The 14,491-nt window shown below is 57.8% G+C and overlaps 1 protein-coding gene across 2 annotated transcripts in view; it reads right to left on the reverse strand.

Annotated features, from left to right (window-relative positions):
• Positions 1–6,852: 6,852 nt before the first annotated feature.
• Positions 6,853–14,491, reverse strand: part of BCAM (basal cell adhesion molecule (Lutheran blood group)) — a 9,649-nt gene continuing 2,010 nt past the window's right edge. The window contains exons 2-15 of one of the 2 annotated variants that reach the window (XM_028483323.1): positions 14,167–14,288; positions 13,376–13,604; positions 13,209–13,279; positions 12,883–12,979; positions 12,609–12,791; positions 11,981–12,117; positions 11,565–11,721; positions 9,483–9,598; positions 9,240–9,381; positions 8,932–9,068; positions 8,613–8,757; positions 8,378–8,522; positions 7,407–7,524; positions 6,853–7,313 (exon numbers count right to left, since the gene is read on the reverse strand). In XM_028483323.1, coding sequence (XP_028339124.1) covers positions 7,308–7,313; positions 7,407–7,524; positions 8,378–8,522; positions 8,613–8,757; positions 8,932–9,068; positions 9,240–9,381; positions 9,483–9,598; positions 11,565–11,721; positions 11,981–12,117; positions 12,609–12,791; positions 12,883–12,979; positions 13,209–13,279; positions 13,376–13,604; positions 14,167–14,288 — 1,805 coding nt within the window. In that variant the 3' untranslated portion in view covers positions 6,853–7,307. The other variant, XM_028483324.2, reaches the window with a different exon arrangement.

Consider the following 14,491-nt stretch of genomic DNA (forward strand, 5'->3'; position numbering starts at 1 on the left):
CTTTTTCTATCACTGTTTCTGTGTCACTTGGTTCCTTGTCTCTTTCCATCCCTTTGACTTTGTTCTCGGTCTGTGTTTCTGTCTCTCTCGCTCCCTGCATCTGTGTCTCTCTCTGCGTCTGTGTCTCTCTGTATGTTTCTATCTCTGTCTTTCTCTGTCCCTCTGTCTCTCTGTGTGTTTCTGTGTCTATTTCGGTATCTCTTGTTTCTCTCTGCGTCTCTCTTGACCTCTCTCGCTCCCTTCATTCCTCAGTCCTCTCCTGCATCTGGTCCGCACCGTCTCCTTACCCCCGCCAGGGGGCAGCACAGACCACCCCCGGCGCTCCGCTGGCCCTGCGGGGCTGGGCTAGGATCGGGCCTCCAGACTCCGCTGGTCCCTCCCCGTGTCCTTGTCCCACTTCTATCTTCCCAGCCTCCTCACGTCTTTGTGTCTCTGGCTCTGACTCGGCCCCTTTGTCCCTCCCCGGCGGCTCCTGCTCCTCCCCACCCCCACCTACCTCTTCACATTCCTTGGACTGCCCGGGGGAGCTGGTGAGGCCGCCCAGCGTGTAGGGACGAGGGCGGGAAACAGGAGGCCGAGGGAGGGGATGCCACCGAGCGCCTGAAATCCCTCCGTTCCAGTTCCTCCGAAAAGGAGCTGATCAGCTGGGGGCAGATGCTTGGGAGCTTCTTGCCCTACCAAGAAGACCCCCATAGACTTGTCCTCCCTTCCCACCTGCCACGCACCTGAGTTTTTCTCTCCAGAAGGGCAAGATCTTACATGGTGGAGACTCTTACTGACTGGCATTCACATCTTGGTAAAAATACTATTAATAAATGTATTTAGCACTTACTATGTGCCAGGCACTGATCCAAGTGCGCTACAAGTATTATCTCAAATAACCCCCACAGCACCCTGTGTGATGAGGAAACTGAGGCACAAAGAGAGATGAAGTGACTGGACCCAAAGTCAAAGGGTTTGCTACTTGTCAGTTAATTCCGCACAAGAATCCCGTGAAGGGGACACTTATGATCCCCATTTCACTGAAAAGTACACAGAACACAGAGTGATCATTTGCCCCACGCTACCCAGCAAGGAAGTAGCAGGCTGGGAGCTCCCCATAATGTGTTTCTCAGACTCGACACTAGCCTGGTGTGAGGCCGGCTGGACAAATACAGTAGTCCCCTCTTATCTGCGGTTTCAGTTACCCCACAATCAACCACAGTCTGAAAATATCAAATGGAAAATTCCAGAAATAAAACTTCATCTTTTTTAAAATTTTTATTTATTTTTGGCTGCGTTGGGTCTTTGTTGCTGCAGGCGGGCTTTCTCTAGTTGCGGAGAGCGGGGGTTACCCTTCATTGCGTGGCTTCTCTTGTTGCGGAGCACGGACTCCAGAGCGCAGGCTCAGTAGTTGTGGCGCACGCGCTTAGTTGCTCCGCGGCATGTGGGACCTTCCCGGACCAGGGCTCGAACCTGTGTCCCCTGCACTGGCAGGTGGATTCTTAACCGCTGCGCCACCAGGGAAGCCCACTTCATCGGTTTTAAATCATTCTGAGTAGCGTGATGAAGTCTCGAGCCCTAGACGTAAATCATCCCTTTGTCCAGCATATCCTCACTTATACACTACCTGCCTGTGAAGATCTATCAGATTGACTGCGGTGGTATCACAGTGCTTATGTCCAAGTAACCCTATTTTACTTAATAATGGCCCCAAAGCACAAGAATAGCAATGCTGGGGACTTCCCTGGTGGTCCAGTTGTTAAGACTCCACGCTTCCACTGCAGGGGGCACGGGTTCTATCCCTGGTGGGGGAAATAAGATTTCTCATGCCACACAGCGTGGCCAAAAAAAAAAAAGATGCTGGCAATTCAGATATTCTCTTACTGTGCCTCATTTATAAATTAAAGTTTGTCATAGGGAAAAACATTGTATATGTAGGGTTCAGTACAATCTACGTTTCCACTGGGGGTCTTGGAACATACCCTCCACAAATAAGGAAGAACTACTGTAGGTACATAATAAATTCTCTCTAGAACTCTCTGTCCTCTCCCCAATCTGGGGCCAGACTAAGGCCAGGATCTCTCGGGTTAGTGCCACCTTTGCTACTAACTTGCTTTGTAAAATTCTCTCCCCTCTCCCATTTCTCCCTTGAATAAAATAACCAGCCCCCAGGGACACTTCTTCCAGGAAGCCCCCCTTAGCACCCATTCTTCTCCTGGTCTGTCAAGGAGCGTGCTCAGCTGTCTCCTGGCTATCCTTTGTGAGCTGGGGTGAGCCCAGGAGGGAAGGCCCAGGAGGGTGGTAGGCTAGAGTTTCATGCCCCCAGTCACATGCATAAGGGGACATGGATAAGTTTGAGCACTGCCGTGTGTGTTTGTTGACAAATGACTGGGTGGGTCTCATACCTGGGGAGTTGATTTCCAGTGTCAAGGAGCCTCAGAGGTGACAGTTCACTGAAGAACTATAACCACCAAGAGGTAGGGGCACAGGGCCAAAGGCTTCCTGATGGAGCTGGGGAGTTGATGCCAAGTATTCTACCTGCCCAGTAACCTCTTCCATACTAAGCCCTTATGGTTCAGAGTGAGCCTGGCCAGTCCTGGACAATCAGAGCATTCGATCCCCTGGCCACAGGGATTGGTTCAGGGATGGGGGTGGGGCCCATTCCTGACCAATAAGAATTAGCCCTGAGACTTCTGCTTGAACTAATAGGAAAGGGACACCCTCTTTTGATGGGGGTTGCTAAACTTGTAGGGTAGAAATCTGGTACTATGGGTGCCTCCAGAAACAAAAGGCCCTGCCCGTGCATGGAGGACAGCAGAGCTGAGAAATGGAAAACGACAGCTTTCTGGGTTTCCCTGGGGGCTCAGTGGTTAAGAATCCACCTACCAATGCAGGGGACACGGGTTTGAACCCTGTTCCGGGAAGATCCCACATGCCGTGGAGCAACCAAGCCCGTGTGCCACAGCTACTGAGCCCCTGTGCCACAACTACTGAAGCCCACGTGCCTAGATCCCATGCTCTGCAACAAGAGAAGCCACGGCAATGAGAAGCCCATGCACCACCATGAAGAGTAGCCCCTGTTTGCAGCAATGAAGACCCAACGCAGCCAAAAATAAATTAAAAAAAAAAAAAAGGATAAACCTCCCTTATAAAAAAAAAGAAAAGGACAGTTTTCTGATGAGACTATTTGAGCCCCTGGATCCAGCTACGCCTGAAGGTAGTCAGCCTTTGCCTTTGATCTTCCTGGTTATAGGAGTGAATAATTTTCCCTTTTCACTTAACTTTTTGGCTTCAGTTTTTTGTCATTTGCAACGAAGCATATCTTTACTAATAAAATCTGTACGAGTCCAGAGGTGGCACAAATTCCAGTAAAGTTCCAAGGACAAGGAATGGGGAGTGAAAACTTGTCAGAATTCTTCTCAAGATGTCCTGGCTTTGAAGGACAGGCAAGCCTTGTTACAGCTGGAGAAAACGAGGAAGGACGTTCCAGGTGGGAGGAATAGTAAAGTCACAAAGGCACAAGGTGTGAGAGAGGGAGCAGTGGGTGTGTGAGGGGCAACATCTTAGCAGGTCCTGAATGCCAGGTGAAGGGTGGTTCATGCTCCTGAAAGCAATAGGGAGCCACAGAAAGTTGAGGAGCAAGGGGAGTCTACTCCAAACTTGCCTTTACTTCCTGGAGCTCCAGATCCTGGTGGTTCATTCCTCCCCCTCTCCCCTTGCCCCAGACCCTTGCCCAAGGTGGGAGGAGGGGTCAGACTGAGGAGGGCGCAGGCTACCATCTGTATGCAAATTGCCTGGGATGCCATGCAGATGAGGGACCTTATGCAAATATATGCCCTACTGGGAGGCAGGCCAGGACCCTCCCTTCATTAACTCGGGAACCAGGTGCTGGGCGGAGCACCCCTTCCTCCCTGGGGTCCCCTTTCTCCCCTCCCCCAGCCATCTGCTCACTCCCTCTCCAGCTCCCCAAATCCCCCTTTACCAATATCTGCCCTTAGAGTGGTACCTCTCTCCACCTGGTCCCGTCCTTGCTTTTCTTTCTGTCCCTCCATTTTCCATGAATGATAATGATGATAATAATAATAACAATAATAATAATAAACACATACTGAACACATGCTCTGTGCAAGGCTTTGTACCAAACACTTTCCACAGTTATCAAATTCTCCCAACCACCCTATGATTTTTATGTGTGTCTGCTGTATTTTTTTTTTAAATTTACTTATTTTATGTATTTATTTTTGGCTGCATTGGGTCTTCGTTGCTACACGAGGGCTTTCTCTAGTCGCGGTGAGTGGGGGCTACTCTTCGTTGCGGTGCACGGGCTTCCCATTGCGTCATTGCGCGGTGGCTTCTCTTGTTGCGGAGCACGGGCACGCGGGCTTCAGTAGTTGCAGCACGTGGGCTCAGTAGTTGTGGCGCACGGGCTTAGTTGCTCCGCAGCATGTGGGATCTTCCCGGACCAGGGCTCGAACCTGTGTCCCCCGCATTGGCGGGCGGATTTCTTGCTGGTGACTCTCACTCTGCTTGGTGAGTCCTGTGCCCACGTATGTCATGCAGGTAAAAGCCGTGGCCACCAAGCACATTTTCCTCCAGCTGCAGGTGTGGCCGAGCGCATTTGCCGCCATGTGGCCCTGGCATCTTCTGGGTGCAGAGCCTCCTGGCTCCCCCTCGACTTTGGGCATGGAGACCACACCACAGTGAAAGGACAAGAGAGCCACATGGACACCAGAGGTCAGGTAGGGGGCCCTTTGACCGCTTGTGCCCCAACTCTCTTGCTTCTCACGTTTTTTTTTTTTTTTTGCTGTACGCGGGCCTCTCACTGCTGTGGCCTCTCCCGTTGCGGAGCACAGGCTCCGGACGCGCAGGCTCCGCGGCATGTGGGATCTTCCCGGAGCGGGGCACGAACCCGCGTCCCCTGCATCGGCAGGCGGACTCTCAACCACTGCGCCACCAGGGAAGCCCTCACGATTGTTTTAATCTGATTCAATAAACCATGGGATTTGAGCACCTTTATTCGGCCCCTGTGAGGTCTTCTGCTCTGGGGCCTCTGGGCATCTGCTCAGTTGCCTACAAGGAGGCTCCCCTAGCATCAACTTCGCATGGCTCCAACTTCGCACGGCCACAGATGCCACTTGGTCCATTTTTGGCTGAGTAAACTGATGACGGGGTGGTGGGGGGGTTGTCACCTGCAGAGACTTCCCAGCATGCATTGCACAGCGATGGCTGCTCTCACTTCTCACAGTGGCCATCCCCGGCCCAAGTGTGATTTATCTCCATTTGATGGAATCAGGGAGGTGAAGTCACTTGCCCAAAGTCACACATGTCCGCCCCCCCTCCCACTGCTTCGGAGCTGCTCCTTTCAAACATTTTTTCTCTTCCTTTCTAACTGGAACGATCTCTCTGAATCCCAGTTCTTTCTGTGTTTCTGTCTTTGTCTCTACAGGCCTACCTCTCTTTATGGCACTTTGCATTATTGCGCTTCCCAGATACTGCATTTTTTACAAACTGCAGATTCGTGGTGACCCTGTGTCGAGGGAGTCTATTGGCGCCATTTTTCCAACACCCTTTGCTCGCTTCGTGTCTCTGTTGATAATTCTTGCAATATTTCAAACTTTCTCATTGTTATTCGTTATGGTGATCTGTGATCAGTGATCTTTGATGTGACCGCTATGACTCACTGAAGGCTCAGATGATGATTAGCGTTTTTAACAAGAATGTGTTTTTTAGTTAAGGTATGTACATTGTTTTTTTGGTTTTTTTTGGTTTTTAAAATAAATTTATTTATTTATTTTGGCCGCATTGGGTCTTCGTTGCTGGCCTGAGCTTTCCCTAGTTGGCGGCGAGCGGGGGCTACTCTTCGTTGTGGTGCGTGGGCTTCTCATGGCGGTCGCTTCTCTTGTTGTGGAGCACGGGCTCTAGGTGCGTGGGCTTCAGGAGTTGTGGCCCACGGGCTTAGTTGCTCCGCGGCATGTGGGATCTTCCCTGACCAGGGCTCAAACCCGTGTCCCCCGCATTGGCAGGCGGATTCTTAACCGCTGCACCACCAGGGGAGTCCCACATTGTTTTTTTCGGCATAATGCTATTGCACACTTACTAGACTACAGTATAATGCAAACATAACTTACATGCACTGGAAAACCAAAAAATTCATGTGACTCGCTTTACTGTGATATTCGCTTTATTGCCGTGGTCTGGAACTGCACTGGAAATAGGTCCAAGGTATGACCGTATTTGTCTGTCTTTGCCTCTCTCCCCAAATCTCTGTCTGACTCAGTGGCTCTCTCTTCTCTGAGCTGCCCCAGTCCATCCCTCTACCTCCCCTTAAGCCTCTCCATCCTCCTTTCAAATCCCTGCCTCAGTAAGTCTCTCTAGCTGGCCTTGCCGTTTCTACCCTCTCTTCTCTCTGCCCCAGGCCCCTTCACTGGGGTTCCTCCAAGTCACCCCTCCTCCCCCAGGGAGTCCTCAGCTGCAGGCACCAGGCCACCCTAAGAGTAGACAGCTAAATCCCTAATTCCATCCACTGTACGGCTCAGAGAGAGCTTTTCCTCTGGAAGCTTCAATTCCCCTGGGTCTCCGGCAAGAGAGACTGGGAACTTTTACTTAAGGGGGCAGCACCCCACCCCGCAGATAGGCACTGGTCCTCAGGGGCCAGGCTCGGCTCCCTCGGGACCCCCAGCACCTCTCTCCTCCACCCTCATCCAGCTGAGTCACCTCTTTCTCTCTCTCTCTCTGTCTCTCTCATTTCTTCCTCCATGACATCAGATTCTCCCGAGGTCCAGCAAGGGGGCGGGAGGGCCAGGGGGGGAGGGGAGTATCACCTGCGCCTCTTTCCCCTTTCTTCCCCCAGAGGAGGCTCTGGCCACAGGATGGTGTCCACGTGACAGACAGCATTTATTCCAGAATCCAGTGTCCACAGATGAGGGGGGCGAGGGCAGGGGCGGGGGGTGAGGTGGGGATCCAGTGTCAGACTCTGCAGCAGGACGTCAGGTGGGGGGGACCAGCAGTGGAGGCAGGAGGTAAAAATAGCCCCGGCCGGCCGACCCTCGAGTCTCGTCCCAGGCCAGGCCTTGGGCTTGGGTCCAGGAGCTATTCTGGGGCCTGGGAGAGTCATACTCCCTGGAGGAAGGTCTCCTCCCTCCCAGTGGCGGTAGGGCTGCCGTGGTCCCTGCCCAGCCTACAGAGGAAGGAAGGGAGGGCCTGAGAGGGATGAGGGAAGGCCGGGAAGGCGGGGGTGGGGGCAGGCGGAGGCGTGAGCAGGGCTGTTTTCTAGTGCCCGCAACTCCAGGTCGGGTCCAGTGACTGCCCCTGGGAGGTCCTCGGGCTCAGCACTGGGGAGAAGATGGAGGGGTCAGCCTGGGCCCATAGAGGTTGATCCAGCCCCGGCAGTCCCCTCTCACCAGGGTGCCCAGGCCCTCACCCACCTCGTCTCCAAAGCCCCTGCTCCCATGCCTTGCTCCTCCAGAGGCACCCCCCACGAGAAGGCCCGTCTGCTCCGGCCGCTCTGACCCTGAGTGGCCCGGCTCAGGTTCCCCAGGTGGCCTAGCGGGAGGAGGCGGCACGTTGGAGGTGGTCACGGCCAGGGAAGGAGCTGGGCGCGGCGTGTGTTGGACGGGGGTGCACTTGGGGATGGGTGGGAACGGGTTGGGACGGGGTAGGAGGTGGTAGTGGCGCTGGGGCTGGGCTGAGGCCATGGTCGAAGATGCTGCTGGAGCTGGAGCTGGTGATGTCGCCGGTGTCGGTTTGGAGGATGGCTGTGGACTGGAGCCGAGGGGGGGCCGCGTGGCCGCACTTGGAGATGAGGTCAGGTGGGGATGGGTTTGGAGCTAGGAATGGGAATGGGATGGGGTTTGCAGGGGGACCTTGGGGATGGGGACGTAGCTGAAGCTGCGTTTGGTGCTGGGTACGGGCTGGAGTTGGGGACGCGGCTGGGGGAGGGGTCGGAGACGGAGAGGAAGCTGGAGTTTGGGGGGAGGTTAGGGGCGCGGTTGGGATGGGGTTGGAGACGGGGATGTTTACGTGTCAGGGCTGAGGATGGGGACATGGCTGGGGCCGGGGAGGAGGTTACCTGGGGACGGGTTTGGTGATGGTTATGGGCTGGGTTTGGGGTTGGGACCGGAGATGGGGTTGGAGTCGGGGCAGAGGAGGCTGGGGTACAGATGGGGTTAAACCGGGGTTGGGGTAGGTAGGGAGGTGCTTATGGGTTGGGTGGGGCTGTAGCTGGGGAAGAGGATGGGGGAGGAGATGGCCATGGATCAGATCTGAGGTTGGAGATGGGACGGCACCTTACTGGCGACGGAGCTGGAGTTGGGGATGTGGTTGGTTTGGGGTAGAGGTTGGGGGTGAGGTCAGAGTTGGGTTCGAGAGGTCAATTTCAAGGTGGCAGGCCACTCACGGAGATCCCTTCTCCCCCCGCCGGCAGCAGCCGGGTTGCCCCTTGTGTCTCATGCAGTAGAAGGCGGCCACGACGAAGAGCAGGAGGCCCACGCTGACGGCCACGGCCATGACCGCGACTCCAGCCTGGGAGGTCTGGGGGGCCACTGCAGGGCAGGACGGAGGGGGAGGCGGTCAGCCAGCCGCGCTCTGTCTGCCCCGCGCCCGGCTCCTGTCCCGGCACTGTGGTCACTCACCAGTGCCGAAGTGGAAGACGTGCCGGTCGTTCCCGTGGGGGTTGGAGGCCTCACAGGAGACGCCATCTCGGCTCAAGGCACTGGTCACCTTCAGGGTCAGGGAGCTGCTCACCCAGCCCTGGCCTCCGGGCGCTGGCTCTGCTAGCTGTGGAGGCTCGTGTCAGGCCCGGGCTCGCGGGGTCAAGGGCTCGGGTGAGGGCAGAGGTGAAGAGGAAGTGGTCGGCGGAGGGGCGCGGGGTGGGTGACACACGGACCGTTGAGGGGGCAGGGACTTGGGGAGCGTCCCAGAGGGTTCAGGATGCAGAGAAGGGTCCCTTACGCTGCCGCCCAACTGGCTCCAGCTGAGTTTGGGCTCTGGGTAGCCGCGTGCGTAGCAGATCAGCCTGACTTCGTCTCCTTCCCTCCAGCTGCCCTCTGCCTTGGGCTGAGGCTCTTCTGCCCTTAACTCTGGGGGGCCTGCGGGAGGTGGGGTGGGAAGGAGGTGAGCGGGAGGCGCCCCGGGGAAGGGGACAGAGGGAGAGAGAACGAGGAGAGAGAGAAGGACCAGCCGTGGACCCCTGTCCTGCTTGGCCCTGGCCCCCCACTCTCCCACACTACCGCTGTTCAAGCCTGCTCCCGCCCCCAAACCTTGGACCAGCAACTTGAAGCTCCGGGTGCGACTAAGGACGGGGACCGTGGGCGTGGAGGCCTCACACGTGTAGGTGCCGGCGGAATCGAAGGTGATGGAGCGGAGGGAGAGCGTGGGGTTGTCCCCCAGGGGTACCGAGTCCTGGGTGGGGAGAGAAAGAGCAGGTCAGGCCGGCCGCGAGAGAAGGGAGGGGTCGATGGAAGCGGGGGGTCTTGTGCTGGGGGGACGTCTTTCCCTCTCACCTTGGTCCAGCGTAGGGCTGGGGTGGGCAGGCCTGGCGCGGAGCAGTTCACGGCTGTGCTGTTGCCCAGGGGTAAGGAAAGCTCCTCCCCAGTGCTGAGCTCCAGGGGGTCCAGGTCTGGAGGGGGGTACAGACTGTCACCTTCCCCGGACCCTCACCCACTCGGTTAGGGACTCTCCAGGGCTGTTGGGGGTGCAGACGTGAATGGACAATCGTCAGCAGAGAATGCCAAGTTCTCCCCAGCGCCATGAACTCTCCACTCTCCCAGCCGGGCCCTCGAGCCCAGATCTAGGAGTCTAACTCCAAAATACATGCCCACCTTGACCACTTGCCTCCAGAGCTGATGTCTGGGCCCAAGGATAATGGATAACCTTGGAGGTGTGAGGTGGTCCCTCTCTGACTTACCACCCAAACCCTGGCCTTCTCCTCTGTACCACCCATCCTTTTATCAAATACTTCTCTGCTCTGCCCCCCCAAGTGGATCTTCTCCCTTCTTTCCATCTCTGACCCCAGGGTCCAACTGCCTTGATGGCTGCAGTCACCTCCTCACTGGACTCCCTACTGCACAAGACTCTTATCCTTCTGGTCCATCCTCTGCTGAGCAGCCAGGGGGGATCTTTTCAAAACACACACTGGTCAGCCCTTGCCCCTGCTTAAAATCCTGCGGTGGCTCCCCGGTACCGTGGGCATCAAGGCCACATTCCTTGATGAAGCCAAAAGACTCTGCCTGGTCGACCCTGCCCACTGCTTCAACCTCATCTCCCACCCTCCCCCCTGATCCCAGGAGCTCCAGCTACCCTATTCTCTCCCTGTAGTTCTACAGTATGCCAAGTCGGGTTCTGCCTCAGGGTCTTTGCATGTGCTGTTTCCTTGGCTTGGAATGCTCTTTTTCTGGCTCTTCGTATTTCTGATTCCATTCTTTGGTTTCCTACTCAAATTCCCCCTTCTCAGAGAGGCCTCTCTGACCCTCTGTTGTGGACACTCAGGCTTCCCCTTTGGCACTGAAGGATTTGTTCCCCCAGCTGTTGAGAAGGATGTCAGCTGTCAGCCCTCAGCTGTCAGCCGTCTCTGGAAACTGCCTGAGCCTCAGAGAGCCCCTCGTTCAAGGTCACGTCCCCTCCTCCCCCAGGCAGCCCACATCCAATAATGGGTTGATGTGGGCGGTATAAAGGCCCGGCCCCCACGCCCAACTGGGGATATCCCAGCCTCCAAGTGCCCTGCGGGGCCGACCGAGGTCTTCCTTAGACTGAAGCCCAACTTCCCCCCCTGCCCAATCCTGCTTCCTTCCCCTCCCCACCCCGCAAGAGGTGTGGATCCCAAGGCACTCCCCGTAAGTTTCCTGCTTGCAGTCAGAATCTGCTTCCTAGGGATGCAGCCTCCAACACCCCCAATCTAAAATAATCCCCGCTCGCCGGGCAATTCCTTATCCCATCCCTCTGTGTTAGTCCCTGTAGACGCAGGATTGCTACTCAAAGTGTCTTGTTCAGTGTTTACCATCTGTCTCCCCTACCGGACCTGGAGCTCTGTGGTGGCAGGGACTGGGCTGTCTTGTTCACAGAGGTGTCCCCAACATCTGGCACAGGGTCTAGCCCCAGGAAGGGAGGTGGAAGGAGCGTCGAGGAGGGACAGAGCCTTCACACAGGGCTTGGGTGCAGGTGGACAGAGAAGGCTTCTTAGAAGACTGGGACCCGTGAGATTGATCAGGAATGGATGGTAGAGAGGATGGGGAGTTATCGTAGGAAAGAGGATAGGAGCTTGTGGTGTGATGGGGAGAATGCCTTGGCTGGGAGAAGGGTCCGCCGAGGGCGAGGCCAGCCAGGTGGGCCTTGAAGGCCATGGTGAGGCACGCGGATTTTCTCCCGAGAGCACTGGGGAGCCACGGCAGGTTCCAAGCAGGGGAAGGTCAGGTTTCTGTGCTTTGGAAAGGGCTCTCTGGCTGCCTTGTGTGGGAGACTGGAGGGGCCTGGGGCATCTGGACCAGGGCAGGGACCACAGAAAGGGCTGGAGGCAGGCTGCGGGGGGGGTGAGGGTGAGGAGGCAGCTGGTGCCAGGCACCCCCTTCCCGCTCTCCCGGGGCTCTCACAGGCCACGTGCAGCTCCAGGGTTTTGGAGAGCTCCGCGTCCTCGGCAGCGTCGTAATCCTCCACCCTGCAGCCGTAGGTCCCGCTCTGGCTCCGCTGCACCCCTTCCAGGGTCAAGTTCCCCTCGAGGTTTGTTTTTAGCACATCCTCCTGCTTGTCCTGGGGGACGAGGAAGGAGGAACCTGGTTCAGGAACTGCCCTAGGCTGGCAAGGTCATGCTAGGTCAGGGGTCATCCAAGTCAGGCATCACGGTGAGTCAGGACTCTCTCAAATCAGAGGTCCTGAGAGCTCCTGGGTCGCCGGTCAGGTACCTTGCTAAGCCAGGCACCACCCAGGTGAAAGGTTGGGAGTTGGTGCAGGTGAGTATGTTGCAGAGGTCAGAGGTTGGCGGTTCCAAGGGAATGATGGGGTGAGTTACCTGAAGGCGGAAGAACGTGTACTCCGGGTTGGGGCTGCCATCCCCCCGGCAGAACAGCTGGACAGAGTCACCCTCGCGAACCCAGCCTGCAGTAGTGGACGGGCTGCCCAACCAGAACTGCACATGCTCCGTGGGATCTAAGGGAAAGGGCAGACTCATGATCAGGGCCAACTGTAAAAGGCAGGGCTGGAGTAAGGGAGAGAGGTCAGTGAAAGGTTAGAGGTTCTGTCTTTCAAGGCTCAGGTTCACACTTATTCTGAGATCAGGGACCCGAGGTCAGAGGTTGAGACAGGCTGAGAGAACAGGTCAAGGGTCAGAGGTCGGGGTGAGTGACAGGTCAATGTGAGATTCAGGGGACCCAATGTGAAAGGATGGGGCACAAAGTTTAGTCATGAAACTCCGTGGGGTTCAGGGTGCTATGGGCGGGGCGGTCAGAAGTCAAGGTAGGGCTCGTGCTACCATCTGAGCTCAGAGGTCAAAGGCCAGAAGTCAGTACAAACTGCAGCACGAGCTGAGGGAGTGGAAGGCCAGAGGGGAGTGGCAGTTCATGGGTCTGCCTGGAGGGTCAGGCCACAGTGATGCGTAGAGTCCAAGGTCAAGGCGGTCAGAGGCCGGCGCGCGGACTCACAGTGCAGGGCGAGGCGGAAGGAAGGGCTGTCCAGGCGGCCGCGCCGGCCCGAGGGCAGGCGGTAGTGAGCGGAGCAGTGGAAGCTAGCATCCCGGTCGGCCTTGTGGAGCCGCAGGTAGAGGGTGCTGGTGAGAGACAGCAGGCCCGAGGCCTCCCGGACCGTGCGGCTGGTCATGTAGCCCTCTGGGAGAGAGGGAAGGACGAGGGGCTCAGCCAGCCGGGCCCGGCCCCGCCGCAGCCCCCAGGGAGTCTAGCTGGGCTCCCGCGCGCTCACCGGAGTTCACCTCCATGGGCACCTCCAGGCGCTGCCCGTTCCGGTACCACGTGATCTGGGGGGCCGGGTTCCCATTGCGACTGTTGCACGTGGCTATCTGGGGCAGACACAGGCCCGCACTGGGCTCGGAGCCAGGACCCTGAAGTCTGGGTCCCCGTCCCTCGGGGTTTCTCCCCAGCCAGACGCAGGAGTCCAGCTCCCAGCACCCCACTCCTCAGACTAGGAAGCCCAAGCCTCCAGCCCCTCCTGACCTTAGGATGCAGGAGACCAGGTCCCCAGCCCCCTCCGCCCCCAGAACCCTAGAATCAAGGTGTGGCCCGAGGTACCTCCTGGGCGAAATCGTCCATCACAGACAGCGTCCCTCTGTTGGGGGAGACCTCGGTGGCCTCTGGTTTCGCTACGGGAGAGACGTTACCGTCAGGAGCCCCTTCCCGGGGTTCTCTCCGGCCTGCCCCTTCCCAGGGCGGCTAGCGGGGGGGCCCCAGACACTCACCGAACACACTGAGCCTCGCGGTGGCCTCGGCAGTGCCCGCTGACCCCGCCCTCACCAAGCACACGTAGTCCCGCTCGTCGCCCACCTGGGCCTCGGCCAGCACCAGGCGCCCCCGGGAGTCCAGCTGGTATGGGGGGCTGCGGCCCCGGGAGTCGTGCACCTTGTCCTGGAGCTCAGTGCCGTGCAGCTCGGCCGAGGCCAGGCGGTGGCGGGCCCCAGCGCGGTCGGCCTGTGGGCGGGCGAGCGCCTCAGCTGGGGGCTGCCCGGCCAGCCCGGCCCGGCCTCCTCGATGTCCCTTTCTGCTTGCTGCTCCGTGGCTCTCCTTGCCTCACGTTCTCTCTCTCTGGTCCCTCTCTCCATCCCTCCCACCCCTGCTCCCTGTCTGTTGTCACATTTTCCTCTCTCTGGTTCCCTCTTCCTCCATCTCACTCTGTTCCCGCCTGTCTCCCTCTCCCTCTCTGTCTCTCGCCCCTCTTTCCTTTTTCTCTTTAGTCCCACCCCCCAGGCTCTTGCTTTCTGGTTGTCTGCCTCTAAGTGTCCTCTCTCAAGAGCCAGCGCTCTGAAGGACTTCTTCATTCTAGCCTCGGCTGTGCCCGGACACCAGGGGACCCTGGAGAGGGCCTCCCCCTTGCTGGGCCTCCATTTCCCCACCTGTAAAATGGAGAGGCAGCTTGGTGGGGCTTCTAGGGGCCTTTGGGCTCTGATGAGGGAATGAACGTCTGCAGCCCCACTGCGCCCTGACTCTCAGGCCCCCCTCTAGCATCCCCTGGCCCCCAGCCAGCAGCACTCACCAGGAACCATTCCAGCACGAAATGGTCATGGGCCCCCAAAGGGGTGCAGTCCAGAGTGACAGGCTCTCCCCTCATCACCTCCACCAGAGGGGGCACAGACAGGCGCACCTCAGCCTTGGCACCTGCGGGAGGGCGACTGAGCTCTCTCCCACCACCACCAGTAGGCAGTCTTCCAGACACAGCCCCTCCTCCCCCAGGACCCAGGAGTCCAGGCCCCCAACCCCTCCTCCCTCAGACCCAGGATCCAGGCCCCCGGCCCCTCCCCCCTCAGACCCAGGATCCAGGCCCCCGGCCCCTCCTCCCTCAGACCCAGGATCCAGGCCCC

This window comes from Physeter macrocephalus, unplaced genomic scaffold (genome assembly GCF_002837175.3).
Source record: "Physeter macrocephalus isolate SW-GA unplaced genomic scaffold, ASM283717v5 random_18, whole genome shotgun sequence".
Taxonomy (NCBI): domain Eukaryota; kingdom Metazoa; phylum Chordata; class Mammalia; order Artiodactyla; family Physeteridae; genus Physeter; species Physeter macrocephalus.